Source organism: Sander lucioperca, chromosome 5 (assembly GCF_008315115.2).
Source record: "Sander lucioperca isolate FBNREF2018 chromosome 5, SLUC_FBN_1.2, whole genome shotgun sequence".
Taxonomy (NCBI): domain Eukaryota; kingdom Metazoa; phylum Chordata; class Actinopteri; order Perciformes; family Percidae; genus Sander; species Sander lucioperca.
In genome coordinates this window covers 23,828,600-23,844,762 of record NC_050177.1, presented here as the reverse complement: position 1 = coordinate 23,844,762, position 16,163 = coordinate 23,828,600, and the positions used below count along the sequence as shown (strand labels likewise).

Below are 16,163 nucleotides of genomic sequence, written 5' to 3'. Positions count from 1 at the left end.
AGCCAAACATGCAGGGCATGATGGGAATGAACTTTGGGGGGCAGATGCCCCCAGGAGCCATGGCTATGCAGGTGAGCTTGTGTATCTGTCAGGGTTCGTACGGGTGCTTGAAATCCTTGAAAATGCTTGAATTTTGATGTTGTGTTTTCAAGGTTTGAAAAGTGCTTACACTTGGGATAAAATGCTTAAAAATGCTTGAAATTGTAACTGTATTTCTTTCACGACAAATACCTATCTGACTAAATAGTTTGGTTATTAAATGGAGAAATAAAAAGTTGGAGAGCTTAAAATGAAACCTGCTCGCTTGTACATGTGTGACTGCGATCTGCCAGTCTGTTTCCATATGTGACTCCGCCCCCTGAACCACTCGAGGTGAAATACCTAACCCCAACCAATTGCGTTGCTTCGTAGGGCGGGTCTTGGCGTGGCCATAGTGGGATTCGTAATATCGCCGGCAGGTTGTTGTTTCAGTGAACGTTGGCTGGAAGATGAAACATACAAATTATGGATTAAACGGGGACAAACCCCACGAGTTGCCTCTTGTAAAGTCTGCAAAAAAGATGTGCAGCTTTTCACAATGGGCGAGTCTGCGCTCTCGAGTCACATGAAGGGCAAGACATAGACTTTTCAAGTTAGCCAACTGAAGTAGCCTACTGTACATGCTAGCGCCTATTTGTTTACCCTAGTAACTGCTAGCTAGGATTTCGCAGGCTGAGTGACTGAGAGTACTTGGTGTGATAATGTAATGTTAGTGTAACCGAGGGTTTCTAATACTGTCTAGACTCAGGTCTGGCTGTAAAATATCCACTTCTGTTTTTCCCATCACAATAAAAGCTCTATGTTAACTGTAACTTCCTCTTAAGCTTCAACTGAGAGGTTACACAATAAAATACCTTACATTAGTATTGCATGTCCGTTATGGCACGTTCATTTGTGGAATACGCAGTGAACATAGCCAAAGTTACATCACAGTAACTGTAACGTTTAGGGCTGCAACTAACGATTATTTTAATAATCGATTAATCTGTCGATTATTTTTTCGATTAATCGATGAATCGGATAAAAAAAACAAAAAACAAAAAAGCATTAATTTACATCAACTCAATACATACTTACATACATACTTGTTGTTTTAGTTAATAGTTGTGTAAAGTTAAGTAACCCAAAGAGCAGATACAGACAACACACACACACACACACACACACACACACACACACACACACACGTTCACGTTCACTTGAAGCTTATTCATTAAATTATTACCATCATTGTAGTAAGTGCGAGTTAAGTTCATTTGTACACCACATTTAAACACAGCTTGAGATGACCAAGTGCTATAAAAGAACTTTAAAATGAAATTAAAAAGTACAACACACACAAATATATACGTCAACAATAACTGATATGGGACAAAGCACAAAATGTATACATGATGAAAATGAATGGGCCAAAAAAGACGAGTGAATAAAAACGTGTCTTTAGTCTTGCTTTACTACTGTTATTAACGAGCTAACGCTAGCTTGTCATGCTAGTCAGCTGGATAACGAGTAAACACCACATCAGCACCAGAAGAGGGACGTTACGTTCCTCACTTCAGAACGGAACAAAAGTAGGATTCTGTAGTGACTTTACCCTGCTGTTGAACTCCCTTCCTCCTCATCAAGGACTCCAACATGTATACGTTTTAGGTGCTGAATCATCACCGTGGTGACCGTGCCATGCCGTGTTGCTTTTGCTTATCTTGCAATTCACACGTTTTCGATTTATTTAGTGTGAAATGCTCCCACACGTTGGATGACTTAGTTCGTACTGATTTCTCTGCCTCAGCCATGTGTTTCAGAACAACGTTACGGGTCTCTCCGGTCTCTCTCCGTATTTCCTCTACCCCCGCTCTGCTCTTTTTTCTTTTCTTTTGCTCCGTGCCGCTCCGCACGGCACTCAACTCAATTGCTTTCATCTCCGCGACTGAGTGGACGAATCGATAATGAAATTCGTTGCCAACTTTTTTAATAATCAAATTTTATCGATTCGTTATTGCAGCCCTAGTAACGTTAACTACCCGCAAATTAAAACCTGCAAACGTTAGCCCGGTGCATAAACAACAATGGTTGATTGCTGAACAGAAATCGTGTCAGATGGAGTGTCATACAGCGATATAAGTAGCCTACTGTAAGGGTTAGGATGGCCTTATGCAATATTTAAACTGCTCTATTCCAGTAGATAAATGTATATGTCTTGGCAATGAAATACATTTTTTTTCCAATTACATAATAAAGGCTTTTTATCAGGCAGGTGCCTGTGCACTGTCAGAGTCTTCTGGGTTAAAATGGGATTACAGGTTGTTGTTGTTGTTGTTGCTGCTGCACTGTCTCAGATTTTGTTCAAACCTTGTCTATATCAAGAATGTGTCCCAAAACCAAGGCCTGTAAAATATTTCTGTTCAAATCCTATGTCTTCATATTTTCAGCCCTTGAAATTACTTCAGTTTTACAGCCTGGAAATCACATTATCTCTGAAGCAACATTTGGACATTAATATAATGAAAAGTATTATTCATAGGCAGCCCAAACTTTGTAGGGTGGAAGACAAACGTGTCAATATGACTGGACCATTACAAGTTTGTATGGCATGCCCTAGATTTGGAAAAAGGTGTGAAAAGACATTAAAGGAACACGCCGACTTATTGGGAATTTAGCTTATTCACCGTAACCCCCAGAGTTAGACAAGTCGATACATACCCTTCTCATCTCCGTGCGTGTTTTAAGGCTGTCTGATGGTTCCAGCAGCAGCAGCCCATCACAGTACATGCAGGTGAATGGTTCCAGTAATCCTACTGCTCCCAATAAGTGACAAAATAACACCAACATGTTCCTATTTACATGATGTGATTTGTAGAGTCACAGCGTGTACAAATAACAACGTAACATGAGACACAGCCATCTTCTAACCGTAAACAAACCGGGAACTATATTCTCAGGCGGAAGAATATAGTACTTGGGCGGAATGATTGGCTTTGCAGCAAGCCTGCCTGAGAATATAGTTCCCGGTTTGTTTACGGTTAGAAGATGGCTGTCTCATGTTACGTTGTTTTTTGTACACGCTGTGACTCTACAAATCACAACATGTAAATAGGAACATGTTGGCGTTATTTTGTCACTTTTGTCACAATTCGCAGCAGTAGGATGACTGGAACCATTCACCTGCATGATCTGTGCTAGGCTAAGCTACCGGTGGAGCTGTCAGACAGCGTTACAGCACGCACGGAGATGAGAAGGGTATGTATGGACTTATCTAGCTCTGGGGGATACGGTGAATAAGACAAAGTCCCAATAAGTCGGCGTGTTCCTTTAAAATGACATTAAGGGTAGCATAAACTTTGAGCAAAATCTAAGAGGATGCTGCAACTGCTTTCCTGGATTTAGGCTGATTTGACACAGAATGACCTCGCTGCATGTCATCTGGCTCAGATCCTCCCACTCAGTGCTACTCTGCATAGCTTTCTTACTGTATGTTATGTTATGAACCATGAAGAGATGAAACATTTTAAAGGTGATAATTCAGGGTCACTGAAGTGAACCTGTCGAGTGATTTTGTTTGGGGGAATTGTTTTTACATTGACTCAGGCAGGTTAGAGATTTAGCAAAGTCTACTTAGACAGTGATACATTTTGAAAAATAAAACTTGTGTTTTGCTTAAATATCTGATCCTTCTGCTATTACAAAACACAATTTTGGCTGTTTATAGCATTAGCTCTTAATGTGATAAAAACACTAAATAATAATTTTGACTATGTATTGGTATGTAATTTACGGTGGTGTAAGGTGCTGGAAAAAACTTTAAAATAGACCTTGAAAGTGCTTGAATTTGACCTTGGAAAAGGTGTACGAACCCTGATCTGTATTGTACCAGTGTTTGTCTATTTGTTAATTTTCTAAGGTGACATTGTCCTTCTAATAGTTCCCTTAGGGATTTTTCATCATTTTTAACAAATACATGCTTATGAATGTATAATATTGATACACTGCCGTGTTGATTTAACTGCTTTCATTTACGTGGAGATCTGGAATTAGAGCTTCTCTTATTCCTAATTGCTTGTTTTAAACACCAGCACAGGATTTTATTGCAGCTTGGTGATTTTTTTTTAACAAGACTTAAGTCCATTTTAATATCAATATCAAGTGAAAGGAGTATGACAGTAGGGTTGCTAATGAGATTTCTGAGCTGCTGTCTTTATGCTATTTTTTTTTTGTGTGTGTGTGTGTCGAACAGGGTGGGATGGCTATTGGGATGCAGACCCCTGGGTTGCAGTTCTTGGGTCAGCCACAGTTTATGGGTATGAGACCTGCTGGACCCCAGTATACTGCGGACATGCAGAAACAAATGGCCGAGGAGCACCAGTAAGACTTCTTTACATTAATTTCATGGTTCTTGTTTGTGTTTGTTGTTTCGTCTACGTGTGTGCAATGTAGTCAACTGAGTAACTCCACACTAAATTTATAAATAGATGGTGCAGCAGTATTTCAGTCCGTAGGGACTTGGCTTGGGAACCGGAGGGTCGCTGGTTCAAGTCCCTGTACGGACCAAGTACGGAGTTTGGAGAGGAGCTAGTTCATCTCCTGGGCACTGCTGAGGTGCCCTTAAGCAAGGCACTGAAGCCCCAACTGCTCGGGCCTGTGTGTAATGTGTAATAACAACAGAGTGAAAAAATGTAATTTACCCCCCTAGGGGGAGTATGTCTTCTTCTTCTATGAGAGGCTGGCAGAGTGTTGTATTGCCCATGTACATCCTTGGGATGTGGTTCGGCTGTATCTTGATCTAAACCAATATGATCCCTGAACATCAGCATGTCAGCATTGTCATTTTGAACATCTTAGCAGGCTGGTGTTAGGATTTAGCTTAAAGCTCAGCGGTGCCCAAGTAAAGCCTCACAGCTGCTTTCATGGCTGGTGACTCTTAATCTTGTTAAGTTGTTTCACAGAACTAAAACTTTACTAAAACACTTTAAGTTCCAGCGCTGCTGCTCTTGGGTTATCCCTGATTTCATACTTTATGGTCCCTCTTTTATGGTCTATTTTTCCCTTCCAGAAATATTATTATAGTTCCCCCTTTTTCTTTTCAGAGTGGTTTCTATCCATATATGTAATTCTGATCATTGCATCTAGACGCATTGCCTTTCTTTTAATAATCTTGTCTTTTAGAATCGTGTTTTGTACTGTGGTGTCTATTTTTACTTTTTGATTTATTGTCTGTGAGTATGGTATTTACATGAGCAAAATTAATTTCCCTTTGGGGACAATCCATCTATCCATCCATCCTCTTAATATTCACAACTTATGAAATGCCATTTGTAAACTCTGACAAAGACAGGCTTCTTGTCTGTTTTATACTTTTTGTGATTTATAATATTAACATATTAAACAGGGGTATTGGTTGCTATGTTAAATGTCAATTATATTGGTGGGACCTACTGTTTTTTTTGGAGGCCTCCTTTTTTCCTCTCCATTTATTTATGTAATGATGAAGCTGCATACAGTTTTGTGCCCTGTATGTTACTCATGCTCAGTCAAAACCCTTTCTTCTCCAAATGTGTTCCCCTTTTCCCAACCTATTTAAAAATATGATTTACTTGGCTCTCCATATAATGTCTGCACTCTTCTTGTTCTTTAGAAAACGTCTGGAACAGCAGCAGAAGATGCTGGAGGAGGAGAGGAAAAAAAGACAATTTGAGGAGCAGAAACAGAAGCTGAGACTGCTCAGCAATGTCAAACCCAAGGTGAGAAAAAAAGGAAGTAAAATAGCTAAATAAACAGGATGTGGAGCATTTTAATGGCATGTCCACTGCTCATCTTTGTAACCCTCTGGGCTCTTGATCCTCTATTGTTGTGTACTCAGACAGGAGAGAAAAGCCGTGATGATGCCTTGGAGGCAATCAAAGGCAACCTGGATGGCTTCAGCAGAGATGCGAAGATGCACCCCACTCCATCATCACAGACCAAAAAGCCAGGTACCTTCACCTCAGTCCTTTTACTTGTAATCCCTGAGATTTTGTTCCTGTTGTTCCTCTCCATCAGCAGATCTGCTCTCTGTTGAAATGCCTCCGTCTGAGAATAACAACTGGATTAGAGGCAGGTCAGCATGATGACTGACCAGCTGGCAGCCAGACGAGCCAAAGTTATGATTTTCTGTCTGAGAGTATAATATTCAACACAGATTCTTAATCATATTTCTTTTAGCACATTATTTTCCAGTCTCTCACTTCATCTGTACACCAGTCAGTATTGTCTTTACCACTTTTTATTAGTATTTATTTGAATGTGTTCAATACAGCATCTGTTTGTGAACCTCAGTGTTCACATTCTTTTTACAGTGTCTTACCACTATAGATTTTCCTCACTTAACCTATTCCTGTGCATTTCAAAAAAATGTAGTACTGCATTTAACAAACAGTGTCTGAAGTAATACTGTATAGCTTTTAGGTTTGTGAAACGAAGCAGTCTGCTGGTGGCTCCTCGTCTATGAGGCTGTCAAATTGCTTAATTTGACAAGTTTAAAAGTTATTATTATTAAATATTCACAACTAGACAAGCTGAAACGGTCCAGTATTTTACAAGGAAAAAGCAAAGATTCGAGACAAGTCAGAAAAAAGAACATACATTTACATACAAGATCAATGTTTTTACTTCTTTCTTATCTCATTAATCATCTCAATACTCATATTTATCTTGTGATCCAGTGGAAAGGTCCCAATCTATAGGTCAGGTCTGCTTTAGAGTCATTATTCTGTACAAATGTTGCAGTTCTAAAAATTGAGAATAAGTAGTTGAGCTGAATAGAAATTTTAATCTAATATTAATTAAATGCTGCATGTCAAGATTTTGGTTGAATTTGCAATTCCACAATTTCTGGTCTTGCTCAAAGTAGTCTTTCTCTCACTCTTGCAATGTGCAGCCCATCATTCATTCTTCATTGTAATGTGTGTCATGTGTTGTGCCATCATCATTATTTCTTCATTTTTGCAGACTCATCGCCACCTCACCTGTCTGTCACCACTCACTCCCTTACCCCAGATTTGTCCGAGGACAATGATGAGTTTAGTGACTTTCAGGGGCCTGTAGACGCCCCCGCCTCCTTCCCTCCGACCGCCTCTACTTCCTCCACCTTCGGCCTCTCCTCTCAGGCCCTCAGCCAGCCTTTGTCCTCTGCCCCCAAGACAGGTTTTTCTCAGGACGATGATGAGTTTAGTGACTTTGTTCAGGGTCCTCTCAATGATTTCCCTGCCTCCAACTTCCACCTCTCCTCTCAGACCCAAGTCCAACCTTCATCCCCTTCCCTGAAGGCAGGTCTGTCCTCTTCCTCCTCCCTCCCTCAGTCCCTCCCTGCCTCTGTGTCCGTTCCCACTGTCACCCAACACTCTGCTGTCAACACCAGCACCCACTCTACATTTCAAGGTAACTCCTTTTGCTTTGTTGACACCTTCCCTCACATCCTCATAGTTCATACTCAAATCATTTACACGTTGATGAATGAATCCAGAGGATTTATTTTTACTTGTAGTGCTGCTTTTGTTGCTGATGCTGAATATTTTCACTGGCACGTCTGGATCTTGGGTTGGTTTTGGCCTGCGTTACAGTGTGAGAGCATGCAGCAGATGGCCTGGCCTCATTACCTAAACCTTTAAAGCTACCAGACACTTCAAACTAAGCAAACAAGTATGCAGAATCAATTAGAAACTCACCTCACTCATCATTAGAAAGTGAGAATGTTTCTCAGTAGGTTTTAACAATATAGTAGCTGAATCCATCATTGAAACTGAATCCGTTGGTGGTTTAATAGAAGACCGTCACACTCATATGTCATCTGCCGTCTAGTCCCTCGGATGAGCAGCTGCTCTCTGACAGCTCTCTGTCTCTAGACTATGAATGATAGGACAAGGATAGAGATCACCTTCTGTCCAGAGAAGATCAACAGCTAGCCCTCCATCGAGTGTCATCCCCCAATCCTCTGAGACATTTCTGACCTAGTTGTTAAGCATCTGGAATAAACAGATTAGATAGTCTCGGGATCGCTTCCCTCTGACAGAAGAAGACAGAGGCTTTAGGAATATGCAGCTTGATGTGGAAAAAGGTCATGTAGAATCAAAATTGCAGATTGCATAAAAAATGAGACATTGTTAATTGGTTCTAAAAAAACAAAAATAACACAGTGAAAATGCAGGATTAATACACTAGAGTATGTGCAGGGAGGATTGTAACATTTAGAACGTATAGAGCAGAAAATACATATATAAACAAAGACACTAAGAGGGAAATTCACTGAGCCGAGTCGTAAATTTAGTCAGTTGCGTCACCGCATTTTTTCCATTTAGTTGGGTATTTGCTAAGGCTACTGTGAGCCCAGCTGCAGTTCATTTGATTTTCATAAAGTAACGCTAAATAAGATCTGGTGACAGGCCATTTTTCAGCTAGTACGCATGTCTGGACTGCAGTGCACTGCGCACAGAGCACTGCTGCTGGACTGCTGGATAGTTGTCATTTGTAGTGGTTGAAGAGAAGACACCTTTGGAACTGCAAGCATGTATTCATACAACAAGAGGAAGGCTGTATGTGAGGAAATGTTTGTTAAATAGCCATTGATGTTATAGATATTGTCAGCTCAACAAAAAGATCAGTGACTGAATGGGTTGTAAAAAAAATGTTGTGGTAAAGATTTTTTGTAAAACTTTCAACCCATTTGATGATTATTTCTGTAAACAGATAAAATAATAATTTTAGAGATTACTCAGTAGGTATAACTTGCTGCTTTAATGATATTGCACTGGACTGGACGTGCTTAAAGTCAGGAAAATCAAGAAATCTGTTTCCCCCAAATTTTACACCTGCATTTAATTTCCCAGATGTTACATTTTAGATGCAATTTCCTCTGCTGCAGTGATGCATCGGGTCCCATATTTTGTGCCGCTGAATAGTAACATCTTTAAAAACATATTACGAGACCAAACACACAATTTTAATTGCTGCTTTTCTCCCATTTTACCTCGGTGTGGTTCTTTAATAAATAGGGAAAACTGAAATTGACTGTTGAGTGCCTACAAAAGGGCCACAAATGCTTAGTAAATATCCCCCTAATCCCCTTATAGTAACAAGTGTAACTGTCAATTTGGCTTTAGAGAAAAAGGGAAACTTTAGCTGCTGTGTATAGCCAGTGTGTGTTATCAAGAAACCTGTTCCTCATTCACCCCTCTAGGCCCGTCCCTGGAAGAGAAGCTATTCTCCTCATGCGATCTTACTGCTGATACGATGGCACAGGTTAGCTTTAAATCCAAGCAGAGTTTGGTTGCAATGGGCCCTAGAACCAAAGTTTCAGCCCAGTTTCACTCCAGCACTAAAGCGAGGAACTGGGCTGCTGCCCCTGAGGACTTGAATTCTGTCTTCGTCGCAGAAAAGCTACCTGAGGTCCCGGTGTCAGCACCCAGCGTCCCCCCATCAGCTGCTGACTCGTCTCCTCAAACCAGTAGTGACAGTGGTGAGAGAAGTGCCTGTTTATTTGACTCCATAGCTGCTTTTCTCTTCTTTGCTTTGCTGCACACAATCAAGGCAGTAGTTTTCTTTCTGTCCTGGAGAAATACTTTCACTCTTTCTAACCCTGACAAATAAATTCTGCCCCACAGCTTAATCTATTCTATCTCTTTGAGTCTTAATTGGTTTATACCAGATTGTGGACTGGACTCATACTATTGTAGCCTATGTACTCTAATATAAAATCCTGCTGAGATTGTCTTCATCTCTGAGATTATTATGGAGTGGTGGTGCCTTTGAGGTATCCTTCCCAGTGTCTTTACATCTTCTCCTAAGCCAAGTCTCTTCTCTTATTTCTGCCTGCTTTATACCCCTGTCACTAGAGGCCAAATCTCGTTGGAGAGGCCTTCTCATGTTGGCGTTCTCTGCACACGCATTGTGGAAATGGACTGTGTCTGTTGAGGTCCTGAGGTGTCAATAAGCTGCTGTTTCTTCCCTTGCTGTGTAACACCCTCTCAGAGAACGACCTCTGGCGCATGCTGACTGCTTGGTTTAACAGGGATGCGCATGGATTGGCAGGTGCCAGTGGGGCCCAAACATAATCAGAGGCTGATTGTGCATGCCACTTGGATACTGCTTTGTGCTGTTATTTGTTTGTCTGTGTCTGTGTCCGTGTACTCTGTGTCATCGAGGGAAATATAGAGGCTCATCATGGAGTCCGGGGAGATTTGTAAAAATATTCATTTAACGGTCCATTACTGAGTATTATGTGCTATTAAGTGGCTGCCTGAGTGCCTTGCAGACTCAAAAATATGCCTTGTTAGGGACTGACTTTCTTTTTTTAAATGTTTGTTACTCTATTTGCAAAAACAACTGTTTATTTAGGTCAATGTCAGCGGTTAAATTAGGGTTTTAGTTATTTTTCCTACTTGCAGTCTCCTCTCTCCTGCCCCCCTCCTCCTTCAAGCTAGAAATGGCTCACAGACTGATTTATAGATGTCTGACATGGCAGGATGCTTGTGATTCAGTGCAGGAGAGCATTACATCTGCACCAAGCCTTCCAGACATCAGGTGTATGATTTTGTTGAGTTGAATAAAGGCAGGACTCAGCTGCCAAGAGGCTGGGCAACTGGTTTGCCTGGGCAAAGCTTTTGCAATAACAACTAAGTGTGTGTGTGTGTGTGTGTGTGTGTGTGTGTGTGTGTGTGTGTGTGTGTGTGTGTGTGTGTGTGTGTGTGTGTGTGTGTGTGTGTGTAAATGTGTAGGTGTTGGCGTGTACCCTCAACAAGAGCACATTCAGCCCATGCTGCCAGCCTGGGTTTACAATGACAGCCACATCCCAGGTAAACATTTATACATGAATATAGCTGGTATAATGTGTTAGAAATATGTTTTGTAAAAAGAAATTAAACTCTAAATCTCCAGTTTAATTGAGAATTTTGTTGTTAACCTGTCTATTTAAAGCAAACATGAATATTTTCCTTTCTTTCTGTTTTTTATTTCTTTAGAAATGTTCAAGAAGGTTCTTGAATTTACCATGACTCCGGCAGGGATAGACACAGCCAAGCTCTGCCATATACTAATGTCATCAGGTCTTCCCAGGGAAGCACTGGGGCAAATCTGGGCTTCAGCCAACCGCACAACACCTGGCATGCTGACCAAAGAGGAGCTCTACACTGTACTTGCCCTAATTGGTGTGGCACAGGTAAACATTGGAGTCAAAACAAATTATCCCCTTAGAACGACTTCACTAATCACCCCTAATGGCTTCCACAGAGCCTCGCCATAAAATCCACACTGAAACTAGACAGGTTAGCTAGAAATGGGGAGAAGGAGGCAGCGCTGTGAATCAGCCCAGGGCTTGTAAAGCATTGTAAGCCAAATATATGGCTGAGTCCCCATCAGCCGAGTTTGGCAGGCGGTTTCTTATCATCCTTAGCCTGGGCCCATCACCACCACCCCTGGGAGGATGCAAATCTGCAGGCAGCTCACGAATCACTGCATGCCACCGCTTCCATGCGAGGAATAATAAGACACCTTTGGCAATGTAAATCTTCAAGAGCTTTAAAAAGGTTTTTAAAAGGTTTTAGTCTGCTAGTGACATCTGTTTAAAAGGAACATGACTGTGTTGAATAATTTATATACAAACATCTGCTTTTTTCCTGTTTTTGTGAATACACTATGGCATCAATTGAAATAGGTTCACAGTAGCCACTGTGCCATGACACCTCTAATGATTCAGTTGATCAACCTATTTTTTATTTGACAAGTTATGTATATGTATGAGCAGGTGTGGATATGGAGGTGTTGCTGGCTTAGTGGCATTCGCTAACAGGCAAAATTGGAAGTCCAGTTTAAAAAAAAAAAGAAAAAAAAAGAAAAGTGATTTTGCTTTCTTAGAGAGGCAGTTATTTTTTACACTGTTACAGTATGTGTTCTGTGAGAAGTTTTTTAACAATGATGGATGTTTTTTGTTTGTATTTCCATTTTATAAGAATGGTCTTCTTGGCGATAGCTAGGCCAACTAGTACGTTTTTTTGTTGGAAGTTTAACTGAGGATAAATCACCAATTATGCACAATAAAGGGAGATGGAAAGGAGGGGAGGAATGCTGCAACCCATGATTGAGGACATCTTCTGTGTTACCTTAAACCAACAGTGCTGTAGTTGTGGACAGAGCCATAAAGAGTGGAGGTAGTCGTCTGCGGTGCCCAGGGTGCAATGTGAACATGAATCTGTTGGAGAGGCCCATTTGTTGCTTTTTTGTATTGAGTGGTGTGTGTCCCATGGATAATTGTGTACTGGATTAGTTGTAGATTTGTGCTCTTTTAAATTTCAGATGTATTGTTACAGCCCTGTGTCCAGAGTTTGGTGTCAGACTCTTTCCCATTTAGCACTCATCTGTATAGGAAATTAATTTATATAAGTTAGAAAATGTTTTGGTAGTTGTAGAAAATGTCATCATCTCTTCTACTAGTCAGGGCAGCTGGAGTGGATTGTTCATTATATTGATTTAGTTTTTTGAAATTGAGATGAGATAACTGTGACAGTTTGGGTGACGTGTTAATGCCCAAATATATGATTTTAGCAGAGGTGAACAAATAGTATGTGGCTGCAGGATTCCGTGAATCTTCTGAGATAGGAAGTATGGTTGGTTTGATCCCATTTATGGTGTAATCTGAAAGTTTATGAGATTGATTAACATCCTACAGGGAGTTTTGTGGATCTTGAAGGTAAAGTAAGGTATCATCTGCATATAAATACAGTACATTTTATTTTGTTTCCAGAGTAGAATGATTTTTTAGAGTTTTGTAGTGACATAGGTGTAGTGTTTTTATCCAGTGAATTAACAATTCTCCAACACCAAAGCCACAGTTCTTTATATCTAGTACTTTATCAAATGCTTTCTTTGCGTCTAGTGAACTATATTTGTCTTTGTTTTGTAACGTTGTGAGATGTTTCAAGTTAAGAGTCTTCTGAAGTTGTTGGTGTAGTGTTGTCACTTGATTAAACCGGTTTGGTCACTGTGGATTAAAGATGGAATTCAAAAGGGAATTCATCTGGTCCAGGTGCTTTATTGTTTGGCATTTGTGTAAGAGTTCAGAGAATGATAATGTCATTATTGTTGGGGCCATATATCTTTGCAATTCTATAAACTTTATTGTAGATTGAGGCATGTTTTATGATATATCTTTCCTGTAGGTTCAATATTTAGCTTTTTAGAGTAAAATGTATTTGTTCATGAATTAGAATAGATACACCTCTTTGTTTATTGTTGTAGGGTAAGTATCTAAAAAGACTAGGTTGTATTGTGGGAATTTAGGATTTGTTCTTCAGAGTTATTTAAGTATGTTTCTTGAAATGGGGAGGCAACAGGGAGAAAGAAAATGTAGAGACGTGTGTTTGTGTGAATGCAATTATACTCTCTCTTTACTTAAGTACCTTCACTTTGCTTTTGATGAGTTCTTAATGTTTGTAGTGTTTCAGTTTGGCAGTGATTGGTTGGGGGCTTTCATTGATGTGCTTACCGAGTCTGTGATTGCAATGGAAAATTATTTTGTATCTGAGGGAATGTTGAAATGAAAAATGCATGAAGGTTTTGCGCAGAGCTTCTGGGTCATCAGCAGGGGTTAAAGTGGGCCCAAACAATCCGGAACGGCGTTCCTGCACCTTTGATTAATAACTAAATTAATTTAATTGGCAGTTTCATACATCAGTGTTTCCCGTTCATTTAAAATGGCACCAAATATCCATTCCAGTGTTTCCCCTATTCATTCTCAGCAGCGCACCGCTGTGAGTCCATGCACAGCGCAACTGTCTGTGGTTAGTTCACATGTCTGTAAAAATAGCAGGACGGTCGCATAGTATCTGGTTAAGTAAGTTGAACAGGTGAAGATCACGTTATCTGTAGCCCACCGGTTACAAACAGGCTCGGTAGTGAACGAGGGAACGTGCTGAAGATCCATTGTTGCCAATTGAGCTTTATAGCTCAGTAATCAATACGATTTAGCATTCAGTTTTGGTCTTGGTCTTTTAATTGGATATGTTGACAATAAGAAAAACATAAAATGTCATGAGTCCTTTTAATCCTGTTTTGCCTTGTTTCAGAGTGGCCTCCCAGCAATGAATGTGGAAATCCTCAATCAGTTCCCTTCTCCACCAGTGCCCAACCTGCCGGCCCTGGCTATGGCCATGGCCCCAGTCATGCACCAGCAGCCCATGATGACCAAGCCCCCGGTTTCAATGGCCATGGCCACAGCAGCACCACCAGTCATGGCCATGACACCCGGGACTCAAGCACCCACAAACACTAACTTCATCGCCAGTTTCCCTCCTGCACAGGTAACACTGCCATGCCTTTAGTTCTGTATTATCCTTTAGTTCAGCAGTTTTCAATAGCTGAGGCACACCTCCCCTGGGGGGCGCCAAAGAGTCACAGGGGAGGCACGACACATGAAGAAAAACTAATGGTCCACATCTGTACAAATCTGTATGCAGCTCTATTGATATCGGTAATTGTGTGTATTAGCTTTAAAACACATCGTTTCCTTGTCCCAAGTCAACAGAAGGCAGCATTAAGGGAGGAGACAGGACCCAGCAAAAAACGTAGGACATATGATCCTGAGTACTTAAAGTTAGGTTTCACCTGGTCGGGGTCCGAAGCTGCACCGCTGCCGCAGTGTGTGGTCTGCAAGGAGGTGCTAGCAAATGATAGCATGAGACCATGCAAACTTCGGCGTCACGTTGAAAGTAAGCACACAAGTTTAGTGAACAAGCCAGTTGAGTTTTTTGAGAGAAAAGCGTGATGATTTGCAGTCACAAAAAAGCATAATACAGTCGTTTGGCACTATTAACATGAAGGCTACAGAAGCATCTTATCGTTTTGCGCTACGTATAGCGAAGGCAGGCAAGCCCCATAACATCGGAGAAACATTGCTGCTCCCTGCAGCTAGAGATATGTGTACAGTGATGCTGGGAGAAGCAGCTGCTGCTAAACTTGACGCGATCCCTATCTCTGAGTACCATCCAGCGACGAATATCAGACATGGCTTGTGATGTCAAAGAGCAGGTCCTGGACGCTGTTCGTGAAAGCCCCTTTCACGCCATTCAGCTGGATGAGTCCACTGACGTTACACACTGTGCTCAATTGATGGTGTACGTTCGGTTTATCAAAGAGCTCAGTGTGCAGGAAGATTTTTTGTTTTGCGTTCCTCTACCCGCCCGCACAACAGCTGATGAACTTTTCAAGGCCTTGAATAACTTTTACCAGGCTAATGGCCTTGACTGGGGCCGGTGTTGTGGGATATGCACTGATGGGGCAAGAGCAATGACACAGCGGTCTCGTAAAACAGGTGCAGGCAGTTGCCCCTGCGGCTGTCTGGAAGCACTGCATTATCCATCGCCAGGCTTTAGCAACAAAAAGGATGCCCCAAGAATTGTATGCCGTTCTTGATGAGGCTGTCAAAATTGTGAACCTAATTAAATCGCGTGCCTTAAACGCCCGTCTGTTCTCAATCCTCTGCAATGAGATGGGCGCTCACTTCCAACAGCTGCTCCTTCACTCTGAGGTCAGGTGGCTCTCTCGGGGCAAAGTCCTCACCAGGCTGTGCGATTTGCGCAAAGAAGTCCTCCTCTTCCTCACCGAGATTAACTCCCCACTGGCAAAACATCTGGCAGACATGAACTGGCTTGCTATGTTGGCCTATCTCTCCGACATCTTTGATAGGATCAACTCCCTCAACACCTCTCTCCAGGGCAAAGAGTGCCACGTCTTTTCCGCACACAACCAAGTGTCTGGGTTCAGGAAAAAGCTGGACTTGTGGTGTGCTCGTGTTGACCGAGATTCGGTGGAAATGTTCCCAACCCTGGAGGATGTTGCGGAGAAGACAGGGCTGCCCCTTAACTCTGTCCAACGGGTCATCATTGCGCATTTGAATGGGTTGCGTGACCAGTTTGGCGAGTATTTTGGAGAGGACGCAATGGGAAATCAGTGGGTGAGAAATCCGTTCTCTTTCCCCGCCACACCCCATGATGGACTGAGCCTGCAGGAGGAGGAGGAGGCCCTGGTCGAGCTCAGCTTGAATATGGACTTGAAGCAGAAACTGGGAGAAATGCCGATCATGCGTTTCTGGTTGTCTGTGGAGAGCG

General features: G+C 41.7%; 1 protein-coding gene across 8 annotated transcripts in view; it reads left to right on the top strand.

Annotated features, from left to right (window-relative positions):
* Positions 1–16,163, top strand: part of synrg (synergin, gamma) — a 64,643-nt gene that overhangs the window by 9,669 nt on the left and 38,811 nt on the right. For 5 of the 8 annotated variants that reach the window (XM_031297578.2, XM_036001488.1, XM_031297577.2 and 2 more), the window contains exons 3-11: positions 1–71; positions 4,271–4,398; positions 5,669–5,774; positions 5,894–6,005; positions 7,021–7,449; positions 9,245–9,523; positions 10,782–10,859; positions 11,025–11,221; positions 14,124–14,357. The exon at positions 1–71 is cut by the window's left edge and continues 78 nt beyond it. In XM_031297578.2, the coding sequence (XP_031153438.1) occupies positions 1–71; positions 4,271–4,398; positions 5,669–5,774; positions 5,894–6,005; positions 7,021–7,449; positions 9,245–9,523; positions 10,782–10,859; positions 11,025–11,221; positions 14,124–14,357 (1,634 nt within the window). The remainder of the gene's footprint in view (positions 72–4,270; positions 4,399–5,668; positions 5,775–5,893; positions 6,006–7,020; positions 7,450–9,244; positions 9,524–10,781; positions 10,860–11,024; positions 11,222–14,123; positions 14,358–16,163) is intronic. The other 3 variants (XM_031297582.2, XM_031297581.2, XM_031297580.2) reach the window with 2 other exon arrangements.